Consider the following 16,901-nt stretch of genomic DNA (forward strand, 5'->3'; position numbering starts at 1 on the left):
CGTATGACTTTTGCAAATCACATACGACTCACATTTGTCACATCATACGGGCCGTATAACGCAAACTTTTACATCATACGAATTGTATGACTTTTGACACAGCTACTGAATAATATTGTGCAAATTTTTAAAACTAAAACACAACTATGACACAGTATAATATTGTGCAGCTTGTGCAACAAAAGGTGAAATGTTTCTTACAGTATCAAAGTTCTTTCTACACTAACATTTATATATCAACAATTATACACCTTTATATTGCATATGTACATGAGCCTAAAATAAGCATACAACAGTACAGTAGAGCACCCTTAAGCCGTCTCCGCCACACGCTTAGACAATCTACTAATCTCGTCTTTAGACACACGTGGATCCACCTCACGAAGATTATTAATAAACAAAACCGCATCATCCCTATGATGAAACTTACAATACCAATCAACAACCGAGTTATAAGTACTCGCATTCGGTTTGCACCCTTGTTTAATCATGTACTTTATCACATCAATCGCTTCCTTAAACAACTCGTCAGCGGCATAACTAGCAACAAACGTGTTATACGTGATAACATCGGGCACAACACCAGACTTCCTCATGTCACTCAGTACCCGTGACGCTTCTTTCATTTTCCCATTCCTGCAGTACCCGTAAATCACAGTATTATAAGATATAACATCGGGTTTGATCCCTTTCGATATGATATCCCTCAAGAATTCTTCAGATTTTGGGAAATCTGAAGACCGACTGTACATGTACATTAACGAGTTGTAAGTCGTTAAATTGGGCGAAAATCCACTTTCTTTCATGTATGAAATGATCTCGTTCGCTTCCATTGACATCTGTCTTCTTCCGTATATTGAAACCATCGCGTTTAATGTGTTGATATCAAGCGATAAACCTCTATCTTTCATTTCAAGAAACGCGCGCTCGGTTTCTTCTAGAAGGTCGGTTTTGCTGTTGACTAAAACCAAAGTTTTCAACAAAAGAACGTGTGGTTCGATCTCGTACGAGTATATCTTCTCACCAAGAACACGCATCTTTTCGATTTGTTTCCCGTTTGCGTACGCGTGAAGTAATGAGCTGTAACTACACTCGTTAGGCTTACACCCCTCGTTTATCATTTCTTCTAGAATCTTCTCGGATTGTTCCCAAAGACCTCCACGAGCTAACGCTGCTAAAACCGCATTGTAAGTTGAAAGATCCGGACTAATTTTAGTCTCCAACATGTTTCTATAAACATTCATTGCTTGATCTAACGACCCGCATCGACTGTAAGCACTAATTAACGTATTAAACGTGTCTCTCTCGGGTATAAACCCGGCCCGTTTCATTTCCTTGAACACCGACGAAACTTCATTATCCATTCCATTTTGACCGAAAACCGCCAAAAGCGTATTCCACGTTACAATATCGGGATCACAACCGCACTTTTGAATATCCTCGACAACTTTCATCATCTCCAGAAACCGACCCCGGTTTCCATGCATCTTTATAAGCGCGTTAAACGTACAAATATTCGGTTTACAACCCGAACTAATCATTTCATCAAAAACCCGCATCGCAGACTCGTCTTTCCCCGCCTTTTCAAACCCCGAAAACAACGTTGTGTACGTAAAAACATCCGGTTTTATCCCCTTCTCCAACATTTTACCTTTTAACTCCATCGCTTCGTTAAACAACCCGTCTTTAGCATAACACGAGATCAAAGAATTATAAGTCACAACACTCGGTGAAAACCCGTTACCCTCCATCTCTTTCAAAACATCCATCGCTTCATCCGGCTTACGTGACTTCGCATAAACATCCAATAACGTATTATACGTAACATAATCAGGAACAAATCCTGCTAACTTCATCTCATCAAATATCCTATTAGCTTCTTCATACAACGACCCGCGTTTACAACAACTAATCAAAGTATTATAAGTATACGAATCCGGCACCACCCCCGACTTCTTCATACCATCAAAAACCGACTCGATCTTACTCCACGGCATACCCATTTTCCCATACACATTAAGTATCACATTATAAGTAATCTTAGTAGGCTGACACCCTTCCTCCTCCATCTCCTTAAACACCGAAACCGCCTCACGAAACCTTCCATTACCCGCATACGCACTAATCAACGACGTATAACCATAAACATCAACCAAAAACCCGTCTTTCTTCAAACCACGAAACAACGACGACGCAACCGAAACCCGCCCGTCCTTACCAAGCATCGAAACCATCACCGCCACAACCGACCCGCGTAACAGTTTACCCGAATCTTTATAATGCAGCTTAACCCAATTAAACACAGTTAAAGCTAATTCAACTTTCTTGTAATGCCCTAGACCTTGGATTAATCCTAATACGTCTAAAGACAACGACTTTGTATCGAATTCGGGGTCTTTTTCATGAAACTCGACAAGGGTTGTTAAGTAATTATCAATTTGGGTTGAATTGAAGGTTTTGGAAATTAGGGTTTCAAGAACTAGCTGACCTTTTGGGGATAAATGTGAAGACCATGGTTTACCTTTGTTTGGGTCGTTGTGTTTGCCGATTCTGCGTTTTGGGACAATTGGCGAAATGGGTTTTGTGTGGGTTGAATTGGGTTGTAGGAAATTGGTTAAATTGGTGGTGGTTAATGGTGGTTGGTGGTGGTGGTGGTTGGGTTTATGGTGGTGTGGGTCTTGGGCAAAGAAGGGTTTGGAGAGTGGTGGGGTTGGGAGGAGAAGAGGTAGGACTAGTTTATCTGCCATGAGGGGTTGTGGAATGGAATGAAACTCGCCGGAATTTGATGGACGGTGGCCGGACGGTGGTTGCCGGTGGGAGTTTGTTGTTACACAGATATTTCTTGAACAGGGGAACTTGTATAGATAAGAGAAGTAGTTTAATAATTTAAAACCATATTAAGGGAGTGTTTGCCATAGCTTTTATTTTTTAGCTTATGCTTATATTTTTAAAGTTGTTATAGCTTATTTTATATTATTTAATAAGCTTTTTTTAAGTGTTGAGATTAACTTATATTCTACAAGTTGATTATACTTCTTAATAAGTTGTTAAATCTATTATTATTTAATTTGTTTTAGTAATAAATTGCTTCAATATTATTAATCTATCACCATTTGAAGGCAAATGAGCAATTTACCCCCTTAAACAAATAAACTTCTTCAAATAAACTAAAAAACCATCTTCAAATAAGCTTATTTAAATTAGTTTATATAAGCTTATAAGCATAAGCTAAAAAAACTCAACCAAACACCAAATTAAGCTTATTTTACAAAAAAAAAACTAAAAAAAGCTATAAGCTTTGCTAAAAAAGGTAGGCCAAACACCCCCTTAAAACAATGTGTATTCGGTTAGTAAAGCCAGCTTGTTGTGGATGCGAGTCGGCACGGATTCATTGATATCGGATATTGATGACATTTTGAGTGAAAACTATGTCTTGTGTTTTTTTTATGGAAAGTTAAACAAGGCTTGGTTAAACTAGCATATACAACTAAGGGGCTGCTTGGTTCATTCAGATATGAATGAGCCTCTGTCCCATTCAACAACTACATGAGTCTGAATGATTCAGACCCAAATTTTAACCATTTAGATGTTTTTCTGTCTGAAATCAAACAGTCTGAAGTATGAATGAATCAGATGTGTCCATTTGAATGGTTCCATTCAGATGTAAACAAACAACCTCTAAGTGGGTGTTTGGGATTGCATATTTTCATCAACTTATAACTTATTAATTTTTTTTAAAGTAATAAGGTATTTGTGATTGTTTTTGATGTGAGAGGGAAAAGTTAATAAGTTATGATTTTGTAACGTATTAACTCATTGAAAAGTTATTAGGAGGTAACTAAGGAATCCAAAACACCCCTAAGTGTCTTAAGCCAATATTTGAACTTTAGAAGGTTTTACTTTTGTTATAATTACTTTTATGCGATTTTACATGTTTTAAGTTCTACAGTATTAGGGGTGCAATTTGGGTAGTCGACCAAGTAGTTCGGCAAGAACGGGTAAAGTGGCACATTTTAATAAGCTAATGATTTTAGGTTGAACTTTTGGGTACTACTCCTTGATCAAAATCGTTTTTGGCTTGGAATGTGATTGGGTTGATGTGGTACTTGAGTGATTTGTGTAAAAGGAATGCCACCCTGACCAATCTTGTAGTTTTGAGTTGTCTTTAAGTGATTGGTTGGAAGATTTGGATAATTACTACCCCGAATACTTATAACCTTTAAAAAACATCTCCAACGTTAGTCATCCACAAACCATCATATTAGCAACATCATCAAACTCTAAAAAGTAAAAACCTCATTAAAAATATTAAAAAATATATGCGTGTGAGAGTGGTGGCCCACCCTCCCTGTCTACTGGACCATCTGCATCTCCGAACCAAGTCGCCAGACTCGAGCTCCTCAACGTCGCGTCGTCCGTAACCTCCACGTCATCTGGTCCACATTGGAGCTGCTCTAAGTTGGGTGACCTAGTTGGGCCCACGGTGCATCTATATTCCGACCCGACAACCCACGGATAAAAACCCGCCCAAACAAAACAACAACTTCTTCCAGTCTGCACATCGTCTTCATCAGTCTCCTCTTTTGGCTACAATAGATCTTCACTCTGTTAATCTCTAGGGCACAAATCACCACCAATTACAACTCAATTTTACGATCCATTTCAATTAGCTTCTTATTAAATTCGATCTAGGGCTCCATGCATCACTCGATCCGTTTCATTCCTTTCATTTCTCTCCTGTTGCTGGTAACTTATTTTTTAACCGCTATTTCATTTCATATTCAATTTATATTCATTACTGCTTATTGATCTCATTACTACTTTTTATTCCTTAACAAGTATATATACGTATCATCATTCAGCTCTGTAGTTTAAATAATATCTCCTGGTAGTAATGTTTGATGATTGATTTAATTAAACCTGCAACTAGTAGCTAGTAAGTATTAGAATTAAGAAGCATCAGTGTTAGATTATTAATGCCTATATTTATTGTTTTATATCAATAGTTGTAGAACACTCTACGCACTAGTCAGGCGGTAGGGTAGGGACTATCGATTAATAGTGATAAATAAGGATTAATCGGATTGGATTTTATATGCAATTTTTAAATATATATATACACACACACACTCACGCGATTTTGACTGATTTTGACCAAATAGCGATTAATCGGCATTTAGTCGGTGGGGTACAGGCTAGTGTTTAGTTGGTGCCTAGGCACAATTTTTACAACCACGATAGTAACATTAAGAAGTGCTCAATTCAAATGTCATATGTCAAAATGAGCGCATACATCATTGCAGATAATTTGAACAAGTGCAAGTGTACTTGCAGAGATTATATTTATACATGCATGTAGGTGTAAATGGCAGGCTTAAGTACATATTGCCGTTCACATTTAGTTGAATGTTAATTTTCATTTTCTCTTTACCGAATAGACACACTAACAATTGCTTTTGTAACTGTGCAAATTTTGATTTGTGGATACTATGGAGTTCAACTTCAAGCTACATGACTCTATATGTATACATTATAGATTATCTTTATTCTCAGCTGCTTTTCTTATGATACATGTTGTAGGTTCGTTGTGTTACCACTCTCCTTTTTCTTTTCTAAGATGATATCACAACTCGCCACTGCTTATTTAGATAGACGAGTCATTGATGGCAAAGAAAGGAGATACCAAATCAACTTAACAATTTTTCATTTTGTTTTACGATCATAATGAGTGTGACACCTTGTTTTCTTTTGAAAATTTGATTATTAGTCTAATTTGGGTACATTGAATCCATGACCATGCCCTTAGTCATACATGCTGGGAGAGTCTTGTGGGGTTTAAGTGAAAGCTAGTAATCTATATATTGGTTGTATTCTAATGTAGTACTTGTAATAATTGTTTACTGATAATTGCATTGTGTTATTTTCATACCAGTTAACAGCAAGCAGGTCATATGGATCTCCTGGCACCCGTAAGACTGGAAGATCATCAGTATTTTCATTGTTTAATCTCAAAGAGAGGAGCAAGTTCTGGAGTGAATCCGTGATACGAAGCGGTATGCATGCACCATTTTCTCTTCTTTTATCAGCTCGTTTATCCGTCTTATAATTGTTTGTTTGTTTGTTTTTTTTAAATCTATTACTGGATACTTGTAGATTTTGATGATTTGGAGACTAGAACGGTTGAACAATCAAGCATTCTTAATTACACCAAGGCAGGTACTTATTTTTTCACCTTTTACTAAACCCTAGTGGCATTCTTAAACATGATTAATCTTCAACCTCATTACGTTGGGTCTTATACATGAAAGAAATATGCTCTTTTTTTTTCTTTATTCCAGGGAATATTGCCAATTATCTACAGATTTTAGAAGTTGAACACATGTATCTTCCAGTTCCTGTGAATTTCATCTTTATAGGATTTGAAGGGACCGGGAACCAAGGTATATGATAATATGATATAGCTTTAAAGTTTCTCTACCTTTGATAACTTAACTCTTGTGTTCCTGAACTAATACAAAGTTGGGTGTTGATGAATATGCTTTTGTGATGTTGATACAGCTTTTAAGCTACATGCTGAAGAAATTGAGCGTTGGTTCACAAAGATTGATCATATATTTGAACACACTAGAATTCCGCAAGCCGAAGAAGTTCTTGCTCCGTTTTACAAAAATAGGATATACAGAAATCATCAGCATCACTTTCCTCTTGTTAGTCACATCAATTACAAGTAATGTTTATATTCTATTTGCTGTTAACAAGTATAGGGTTGCTGGTTCTTTTGTTTTCATACTAATTTTCTGCCTTTGGGACATTTATACCTGCAGCTTCTCTGTCCATGCTATCCAGACGAGTGAGAAAGTTAATTCCATTTTTGAGCATGCTATTGGTGTTCTCTCTCGTAAGGATGATGTTAATCATACCAGGTAGATCTCATTACCCATGTTTCTTCTCACGCTCTACATTTACTTTGGTTTATACCTCTATATCACGTGTGTCAAACTTTAGAGTTTTTGCATAGTAGTAATTGCAGATGAGTCTCCTAGTATTTGTTTGCATTTGTTTAATTTGCAACATATGATTAAATTTCACCATTATAATTGTGAACCTTTTCTCTTTGAAGGCATGATGGTCTTTGGCAAGTGGATGTGGATTTGATGGATGTTATGTTCACCAGCCTTGTGGAATATCTTGATTTAGAAAGTGCATATAATATATTTGTAATGAATCCTAAGCGTGACGCAAGGAGAGGCAGATATGGATACAGGTGTGTATTCGTTTAGTTAGTTTTCTTTATTTGTTTTTCATCTTTTAAAATGCTATTCGGTTACTGCTATATGATACTTCTCTTTACAATTTTTATCTAAAATCTATATCTTTTTTGCAAACACGGACATACTTGTAGCTGATGTCATGAAATTTTGCAGGAGAGGATTGTCAGAGAGTGAAATAAATTTTCTCAAGGAGGTACTTTTATTAATTTGGTCAACTATTAAGTTGTTCTTGATGGCCTTTAAGTTATATTTTAAGAACTAGCAAGTGACCTATTGTCCGAGCATATATTTGCATGCAGGATAAAAGTTTACAAGACAAAATCCTTCAGTCAGAAAAACAGACAGGAAATCCATTTGGTGTGTAGCAATCTTATATTATTGTTTTGATTTTCTAAACTCAATACTACTGCCTAATTATATGTCTAATTTGTGTAAAACAGCTATATGGTCAGCTATGGACAAAATCAAGAAACCCTTGTACCAAAAACATCCAATGGCAAAATTTTCCTGGACAATAACAGAAGAAACCGACATGGTCAGTTCTCATATTTGTCACTAAAAGTCAAACCACCTTGTGTTTTTCTCATAAATATTTGTTTACAATTGCTGTCTGCCTCAAAAGCAAGATTCAGTGACCAACCCTTGTTTTATAGCCTTCTAAAATCCAGTTGCACTTTTTAAAAAGAAACAGTGGTTTTTAAACATATAGTTTTCTCACAACTGGTATATTATCGATCATATGGTCTTAACATGCTTTTATTAATGCCAATTCAGATAGAATGGTATGATAGTTGCCTGATTGCATTGAACAATGTTGAGAGGCTATCTGAAAAGAATGACGTGGCTGATATTATTCAAGCAAAAGTTATCCAGGTTTGTCATATTAAATATCAGTAAATATAATGTTTAGACGGGGTACGCTATCTGAAAATCATTCATAGATGGAAAATAATTATGTACTTCATTTTATTTGAAGTTGTTAAATGGAAAAAACGAAGACATGAAGCTTCAATGGACAAAGGATCTGAAATCTGGTGATTTGAGTGGGGTCCATGCAGAATGTCTTACAGATACATGGATTGGTAAAGACAGATGGGCTTTTATTGATTTAAGTGCGGGTCCTTTTTCTTGGGGACCCGCTGTTGGTGGAGAAGGTGTGCGTACCGAACTCACCTTACCCAATGTGGAAAAAACCCTTGGTGCAGTTGCAGGTACTAAATAACTACCAAAATACTTTATTTACCTTATTGCAGCTACACATTTTTCATTTTGCTGACATGGAGATGGTTTTGAGCTAGAAATTACTGAAGAAGAAGCTGAAGATCACTTGCAAGATGCAATTCAGGAGAAGTTTGCTGCATTTGGGGAAGTATGCATCTCAACTACAATTTTATTAAATATAAATAATACACTTGATTTTGGAGACATTATTATGTTATACTTCAATTTTCCAGAACGATCATCAAGCTATAGATATCCTGTTGGCAGAGATAGATATATACGAGCTATTTGCTTTCAAGCATTGTTGGGGAAGAAGGTCAAAACTCTCTCTTTGTGAAGGTAGTCCACAACATGAGCTCTTTTTTCAAATTTATTTTTATTTGTTAATGTTTTATCTAACAACATTTATTTTATTTTTAATCCAGAGCTTGAGGAGAGAATGCACGACTTAAAAACCGAGCTCAAGTCATTTAAAAATGACGATTCTGTTGAAAGCCATAAACAAAAGGCCGTAGATGCTTTAAAACGGATGGAGAATTGGAATTTGTTCAGTGATATTTCTTATGAGGTATTTTATATCATCTAATCACTTATAGTGGTCTTCGCTTATATGGTAAATTGATACAATATGCATACAATGTTACAGCATTCCCACAACTACACAGTTGCACGTGACACTTTTCTTGCACACATGGGCGCAACATTATGGGGTTCTATGAGGCACATCATTTCACCTTCCATTGCTGACGGGGCTTTCCATCATTACGAGAAAATATCTTTCCAGTTATTTTTCATTACACAGGAGGTAAATCATTTTAATTAATGATGAAAAGTTGAAAGCATATTCTTAGTTTTGTTTTTTAAATGCAGAAAGTCAGGAACATCAAGTCGTTGCCTGTGGATATAAATGCTATCACAGATGGACTTTCTTCTTTACTATTACCTTCTCAGAAACCAATGTTCAGTCAACACATGTAAGTTGACCTTTATCGATGTAAATTTGGTATCTTTTGACTTAATTTTTGTATAATGTCTTGTAGGTTACCACTTTCAGAGGATCCCGCATTGGCAATGGCTTTTTCTGTAGCTCGAAGAGCCTCCGCTGTACCTTCATTGCTTGTTAATGGCACGTTTAGAAGAAATGTTCGTTCGTATCTTGACTCTTCTATATTACAGCATCAGTTGCAGCGGTTAAGTGATCATGGTTCTCTTAAAGGTTCTCATGCTCATGGTAGGTCCACATTAGAAGTTCCGATATTCTGGTTTATACACGGGGAGCCGTTATTAGTGGATAAACATTATCAGGCGAAGGCGCTTTCTGATATGGTTATTGTTGTCCAATCTGACTCGCCATCATGGGAAAGCCATCTACAATGCAATGGTCAATCTCTGCTGTGGAACTTAAAGCGGCCGATAAAAGCTGCATTGGCTGCTGTTTCTGAACACCTTGCTGGATTGCTTCCACTTCATCTTGTTTATAGTCAAGCTCATGAAACTGCAATTGAGGTATTAAATATGCTGAATTATAAACTAGTTTACCCTTCAGAAATTACAACCTGAATCTATGTTATGTTTTCATATTTGATTATTTCTTGGATGATGTGTCACGTCAGGATTGGTTATGGTCAGTGGGATGTAACCCCTTATCTGTCACTTCACAAGGGTGGCATATGTCACAGTTTCTGTCAGACACAATTGCACGCAGCTATATGCTAACAAATCTTGAGGAGTCTATACAGCGAGTTAACTCAGCAATTCATCGTTTAATGGTGGAGAGTACATGTATATACCCTTGACTTCTGCTGATCTTTTTACTTATTATTTCAGTTATCATTTGTAATAATGTTAATGCTAATTAATAAATGCCAGCTGAACAAAGCTTTAAGGCCTTCCAGATGCATGAGCGACACTTGGTGGACAAATATAACTATGTTGTTAACCGATGGAAAAGAGTAAGTTCAACTATGCCCTTTTACCTGCATAATACAATGCACTTAAAAGTATCACTTATTATTTACTTAATAATTAACTGATTTCTGGATATTATCTTTTAGATTTCAACAGTTGCTGGAGAACTACGGTTTGTGGACGCATTGAGAATTTTAACTAGTCTGGAAGATGCTTCCAACGGGTTAGTTATAACTTATAACTAAGATATTCAACAAAATTTAACACTTTTTTAATTACTTATTTCTTGTTATATTTTGCAGGTTTGTAGAGTATGTGAACACTACAGTAACCAGCATGCACCAGATTCACTGCACCAAGCAGAGAAAAGTTAAGGTTGAGGTTGACTTGACCACCATTCCCGCATTCTTGGTTGTCTTTTTTGTACTATGGCTCGTGTTAAAGCCAAGGCGACCCAAGGCTAAGATTAACTGAGGTTTTAGGTTACATTTGCGGCTTGAAATAGGTTCAGACCATACTAAAATGTAATTTTTGTTTTTGAAATTAATAGAAAGGATTTTTTACTTTTTATTTTAATAGTCTCCATTATTTATATATATACCATCAAATAAGTTATAAAAAACTTCTTTATAGTATTGTTCTATGCATTTCGGTTTCAGAAAACGTGCAATGAGAAGTCGTTTGATACATAAATTTTTTTAAGCAGCGAACTGCATTATATCTATTATTATTTGAACTGTAATACACAAGTCTATTCTGTTCTATAATCCACTAGATATGAACAGAAATCATTCTACTTGAACATGTAAATCTACCGTGTCCGTTAATTCTTTTCCTTTGGTCTCAAATGGAAGAACTACAACGCTTAGACCCGACAAAAGTATCGTAACTTCAAACAGAATCACCGGAAGTGTTTGGTGGCAACCACTACCCATCCCGACTGCTATCAACGGACACACCATACCCCCAATTCTGCCTATTGCTGTTGCTATTCCAACTCCTGTAGCTCTTACATTTGTAGGATACACCTATCAAATGACAAATCATCATAGAACACCTTAAAACTAAAAATCTAGGATTTTAATAGGATTAAGGTAGTATTAATTAAACATTAACATAAGACTGATATACCTCCGGCGCATAGATACAGACGACGATAAAACTAGCTGAAACGAACATGCGGGCTCCAAACAGAAACCCCGTAGTCATCACTTCATTCTGATGAACGACCAATGGCAGTAGCAAAACGAACCCTGCAACAAACATTATTTCCATGGAGATCTTCCGACCCACTCGGTCCAATATAAAAGCTGCTAAACCGAGCCCCGGAAGCTCTGCCAAGCTAGTGATGAACACGTTTACATAAAGATTCGGATCCTTAATATTTTCCGAGTGTAAACTCAGCGATTTTTCACATTCACTCTGCCCCACACTTAACTGTGAAGTCAACAATATAATCCCATAATAAGAAAACGTGTTGGCGAAGTACAAAAACCATAAGAGAAGCGTTGTTCGTATCAAGTTCGGTGAAAAAAGCATAAATATAGACCCGGAGCTCGTTTTAGAACCACTCGTTTTACTTCTCGGGGACGAGAGTAACACGGTACTTTCTAACGACTCATAATCATCCTCACTAAACATAGCCTTTATATGATCAGAAACAAGTAAACCAACCGGAAGCTCCTTTCGGTTAAGTGCAGCCCCGTTCATGAGAACCTGTCGGGCCTCGGTTAATCTTCCTCGTGTTAAAAGGTACCTTGGAGACTCTGGCACTAGACTGTAAAGCAGTAGCGTCACGAGAGACGGAACCACAGATAGCCCAAGAAGCAACCTCCATCCATATATAGGCATGATCCACTGCAATGCAATGCAATGCAATAAAATTAAATTATAATTTATAAAACATATAAAGGTTTTTAGTTTTTAGTTACCCATGCAAGTGAAGCTTCCATTATTGTTCCAACTGTCCAAAAAGTTGAAAAAACAACCATCCAAGCTCCTCTGTTTGGAATGGGAACAAACTCAAGAAACCATGATGTAAACACGTGCCCGCACCCTAAGCCGACACCAACCAAGCATCGAAGGATCAACAACGATATGTAATTCGGCGCGAAAGCACTTAATACCCCGGCTATGGTTGTTATTATAGCTGAACCAAGAAATCCCTTCCTGAAATGCTAATATATAATTCATGACCTAAATATTGGAACATAGATTACGGTTTTGTTAGTACCGAGCCACATGCCAATTAGTAGGCCTGTAAACTAACTGAACGAACACGAACATGAACAAAGGCATGTGCCGTGTGCGTGCTCATGTTCGTGTTCGCCCATTTAACTTTAAACGGACATGAAAATAAACACTTAATCAGACAAATACTTGTGTTCATGTCCCTTCGTTTAAAAAATGAACATGTTCGTGTTCATTTATGTTCATTCATTTAAAATCCAAACGAACAGTTCACGAACATAATTGAACAAAGACAAACGAACATAAATGAACACACTTAAATGAACACAAACGAACAAAAATAAAACATTAAGTAGATAATCCGTCCTTTGGTATCATCCAAATATAAAAATTCACGAACATAAATGAACAAACAAAACATTGTCATGTCCATTCGTTTAACTAAATAAACACAAACTTTTTATTCATGTTCATTCGTTTATTAAATGAACGAACTTCCCTCCAAACGGTTCACAAACAGTTTACTAAACGTTCGGCTCAATACTAATAAACCGTAAACTATGTTCCAACACGAAACACATGTATACATATCGGTAAATGGTAAAATAAACCTACTTTCTTCCAAAAGTATCAGAAACAACTCCCCAAGAGTAAGCACCAACAAGCATTCCAGCAAAAGCCACAGTTGATATCATACTTTCTTGATTCGCCGAAAGACCCCACTCGGGTTGAATGGCGGGTCCAACAAACGACAGAAGCATCATCTCCATGGCTTCTGCAACCCAACCCAAACCCGAATAAGCAAGAACTATTACTTGGAACCTTCCAAACCCGATTGCACACAGTGCTTCATCCAGTGTATATCCAAATCCTTCAACACCCATCTGATGAATAATAATATTAATAATAATTTGCAAAATTTATAGAAAACAGATCGAATTGGGGGTTATTAATATTAAATGATGAAGCGGGTTGTTGTGTTGGAAAAACAGGTAACGTAACGAACATTACCAACGATATTATTTTTTATTTTAGGAAAATTTAATAATAAGAAAATCATTAAAATAGTCATTTTTATCCAAATTTTAACAAAAATAAACGAACCGGACTACTTTTATTTAACAAAAATAAATGAAACGAACTACTTTTTTTAACAAAAATAAACGAACTGAACCACCACCATCACCACCGTATTGACATGAACCACTTCCGGCCCGAAACACGTTCTAACCCAAACCCTCTCGACTTGAGTTTATTTTTATTAGAAAAGTTGTCCGGTTCGTTTATTTTTGTTAAAAGAAGTGGCACCGTTCGTTTATTTTTGTTAAAGAAGTAGTTCGGTTCGTTTATTTTTGTTATAAAAGTGGTTCAGTTAGTTTATTTTGGTTAGAAAATTTTATTTTTTATTTTAAAATAACTTTTACCACATAAACGGTCCACGCAACTATTTATGTCACATCATCGTACACGTCATAATCCACGTCATAAAAAACTAACGGAATCTAACCCCGTCAATGAAAAGCTTGTCGGCGGCTAATAGGTCGAAGTTAGGACAACTGTGACACATTTTTAAAGTTTGGCTTAGCGTCGACCAATAAGACAAAGTTTAAATTATTAAAATCTAATATCCATTTTTGTATGGACAATTTGTTTAACACATAAACTCCACCTTTACTATACAATTGCAAGGATTTTAACTCCACAGCCTCATATTTGTAAGGAGGATATCATGTCACTACACTCATCGGTTACTATAGAGGATGCAAGTATCGTACCAGTGCCGCCACGAATCAAACGCAACCCCAACCGAACTTTATACCAGCCGCAACACACGGATGTTGTTTAACAGCTACCATATAAAAAATACTAGTGTAATTATATTGTATCCTTAAAAAAAATACACATTCCAGTTTTAATTCTTTCATTAGTTAATTCAAATAGTAAAATCTGAATCTAAGTTTTCAATCAAGGCTTATTTGACAAACACATATAATATATTAATACCAATCATATAATTTAAGTTTTCAATTTCGCTTGTATAACCATTGTAATTTGTAAACATAAAAAAAATGCAGTCTTTGAGTTCTAATGAAAATGCCCACAAAATAATTAATGATGTAAGTTGGGCTTGGGCTTGGGCTTATTGCATATATTAATTAAAAAGTCAAATGTTATACTTCTTGGACTCGAATATGGGCCCATGGTCAAGCCTAATGTAAAATTCTTCTAACATGAATACATGATAATGTTGTAATTTATTTTTCCTCAAAAAACATCACTATATAAGTTGATTTTGATAATAAGAAGGAAACTCTTGATAATCAAACCATGCTCTAGATTTTAGACGTCTTAATTATAAGTTATAACTGTTATCGTATTAAGGATTATTATGCAGGAACCAAATAGAATCAAACTTGATGTTGATATTTATATTACAAGATTAATAGTAAATTATTACATTCATTGGTTGCTATAACCACATTTAAAATTCATTTCATTCATCAAAAGAACACATTAAATCTTGGTTTAAACTTTCAAGACATTTGATAATTACACAAAATACATCACCAATCATGTAGTTTGGTCATATGGTCTGGATTAAGCCGATCCCCTAAATAAAATCCATCTTCTTTAACTAACCAAAAGCATAATCTTAGTTTGCGAAATTTCCATTTTGTGCAATATTGTTCACATATAACTTCGTTGAAAACATCAAAAATTGCCGTCTTGGAGTTCCAATAAAAATGAGCATAAAATAAAGTGACAAGACTGTCACAAAAGCCCCAGTTTTCATTGTCATTTCATGCAAGTGTATGATTTCCGAGATCATCGTTACCAGATTGTACATGAACAGTGATAGGATCTTTAATTCCGTTATAGATATAAACATTCCAATAATCAAAAAGACATACCTTTTTTGTTGTGTTTGATATCATATTTGCTATTTGAGTGTTTTTTATCGAAGATGCATTTGTTGTGATTAAAAGATAAAAGAGTAAGAAAAACAAACTCTTCTTGACTATTAGTTTTGTATTGGTATACAAATATAAGGAAGCAAATCTATTATATAGGAAAAAAAAAGTTTCATAGACAATAAATATTTTTTAGTAAAAGTTCAAAGTTAAGCATTATATATTTATTTGTTATGAAACTCTCGCCTAAATACATTCAATACACACTTTATAACAACCCCCCCCCCCCCCACCCCCAACCAACCCCAATCAATATTACATTAATTATAGAGACGGTTTCAATTTATATGTCATATATTATATATCTAAATTAACTCGATATAACATGTTATATTTTACGTGATACCATATCTGATTATACTTCAGAATAAATAGTGTGAAATTATCAACTATTGTATCCATTTTTTTTTAATAAATATAAACCAATATCAATTGTTTTAATTTTGGAGTATTGGATACTATTGGTCGACAACAATCACAACTCAGTTTATCACCTCTGGTGATCCCAAATTCTAAAAAATCTACACTCAATGGTTATTCATTAAAAAAAACTTAACGACGTTAATTCCCCCCCCCCCCCAATTTCAAACTAATTTTTAGGGTTTCTGATCGGAATGGGGATAACAAGTCGATTGGTGTAAAACTTAGCTCGAAACGATGTTCCAAATTGAGTTGGGTGGTGGGATAGGGACCATGGATTAATGGGATTAAAATTTATATGTAATTTAATTATAAGTTTTAAACGTTTAAGAATAAATGAAAATGTTTGATTGTAACATTAAATGCATTCTCTTTTTAATTAATACAACTGATAAAACCATTAATTTTTCTCCAGTTAAATTAATATAAATAATCAAATTACAATAAATAAACAATATAAATAATTCATTTATTTTGTAACTTATTTCTTGTCTATTGATTTTCTATCCTACATAAATACAATTTATTCGTATACTAAAATATCTTTCTAGGTAAAAATAGTTTCTTGTAACTCAATTTATCAACATTTATCAACGCATAACCTTTTTTTTAATAGTCGTCAATACATATTTTTTCTCTTGAGATATCTACAAAAACCATTGTGATGAATAATACAAAAAATATATATCATATGCACGTGTCCATTAAATATCAACAATAAATAAACAACTTACACAAAGCATATCACCTACACTAGTTTTAAGTACAAACACGTATAACATATACAAAAACATGCAATCTACACATGAAATTTAACATCAACAATTATATAAAGTATACAAAAAATACATATGTTTTACACGTGGACATTAAATTTTAAGAAAAATATACAACCTATACAAAAATATATAATTTACAC

At 35.0% G+C, this 16,901-nt stretch overlaps 3 protein-coding genes across 4 annotated transcripts; 1 reads left to right on the plus strand and 2 right to left on the minus strand.

The window, feature by feature from the left end:
• Positions 1–304: 304 nt before the first annotated feature.
• Positions 305–2,829, minus strand: LOC143568226 (uncharacterized). Its single transcript, XM_077054431.1, has one exon. The coding sequence runs from the start codon at positions 2,745–2,747 to the stop codon at positions 312–314; it is 2,436 nt and encodes an 811-aa protein (XP_076910546.1). The 5' UTR covers positions 2,748–2,829; the 3' UTR covers positions 305–311.
• A 1,652-nt stretch (positions 2,830–4,481) lies between these two features.
• On the plus strand, positions 4,482–11,082 carry LOC143568236 (uncharacterized). 2 transcript variants are annotated; one of them, XM_077054438.1, is made up of 22 exons: positions 4,482–4,746; positions 5,933–6,053; positions 6,154–6,216; positions 6,339–6,440; positions 6,559–6,727; positions 6,825–6,923; positions 7,121–7,264; positions 7,425–7,464; positions 7,571–7,628; positions 7,712–7,806; positions 8,046–8,144; positions 8,248–8,482; positions 8,570–8,640; positions 8,726–8,831; positions 8,918–9,060; positions 9,139–9,297; positions 9,363–9,466; positions 9,533–9,998; positions 10,106–10,274; positions 10,362–10,444; positions 10,547–10,623; positions 10,703–11,082. In XM_077054438.1, the coding sequence occupies exons 1-22, from the start codon at positions 4,699–4,701 to the stop codon at positions 10,872–10,874; spliced, it is 2,823 nt and encodes a 940-aa protein (XP_076910553.1). In that variant the 5' UTR covers positions 4,482–4,698; the 3' UTR covers positions 10,875–11,082. The 2 variants fall into 2 exon arrangements, with proteins under 2 accessions (XP_076910553.1, XP_076910560.1); XM_077054445.1 differs by lacking the exon at positions 4,482–4,746 and having other exon boundaries at positions 6,002–6,053; positions 6,154–6,212; positions 10,703–11,081.
• Positions 11,083–11,186: 104 nt separating this feature from the next.
• On the minus strand, positions 11,187–13,495 carry LOC143568254 (organic cation/carnitine transporter 7-like). The gene is made up of 4 exons (XM_077054454.1): positions 13,206–13,495; positions 12,332–12,569; positions 11,532–12,257; positions 11,187–11,428 (listed from the first exon to the last, which is right to left on the minus strand). Exons 1-4 carry the CDS (start codon positions 13,472–13,474, stop codon positions 11,189–11,191), a joined length of 1,473 nt encoding a protein of 490 aa, XP_076910569.1. The 5' UTR covers positions 13,475–13,495; the 3' UTR covers positions 11,187–11,188.
• Positions 13,496–16,901: the final 3,406 nt, after the last annotated feature.

Source organism: Bidens hawaiensis, unplaced genomic scaffold (genome assembly GCF_021521415.1).
Source record: "Bidens hawaiensis isolate Kalapana, Puna unplaced genomic scaffold, B.hawaiensis_p1.1 tig00001236_1, whole genome shotgun sequence".
In the NCBI taxonomy this organism is placed as follows: Eukaryota; Viridiplantae; Streptophyta; class Magnoliopsida; order Asterales; family Asteraceae; genus Bidens; species Bidens hawaiensis.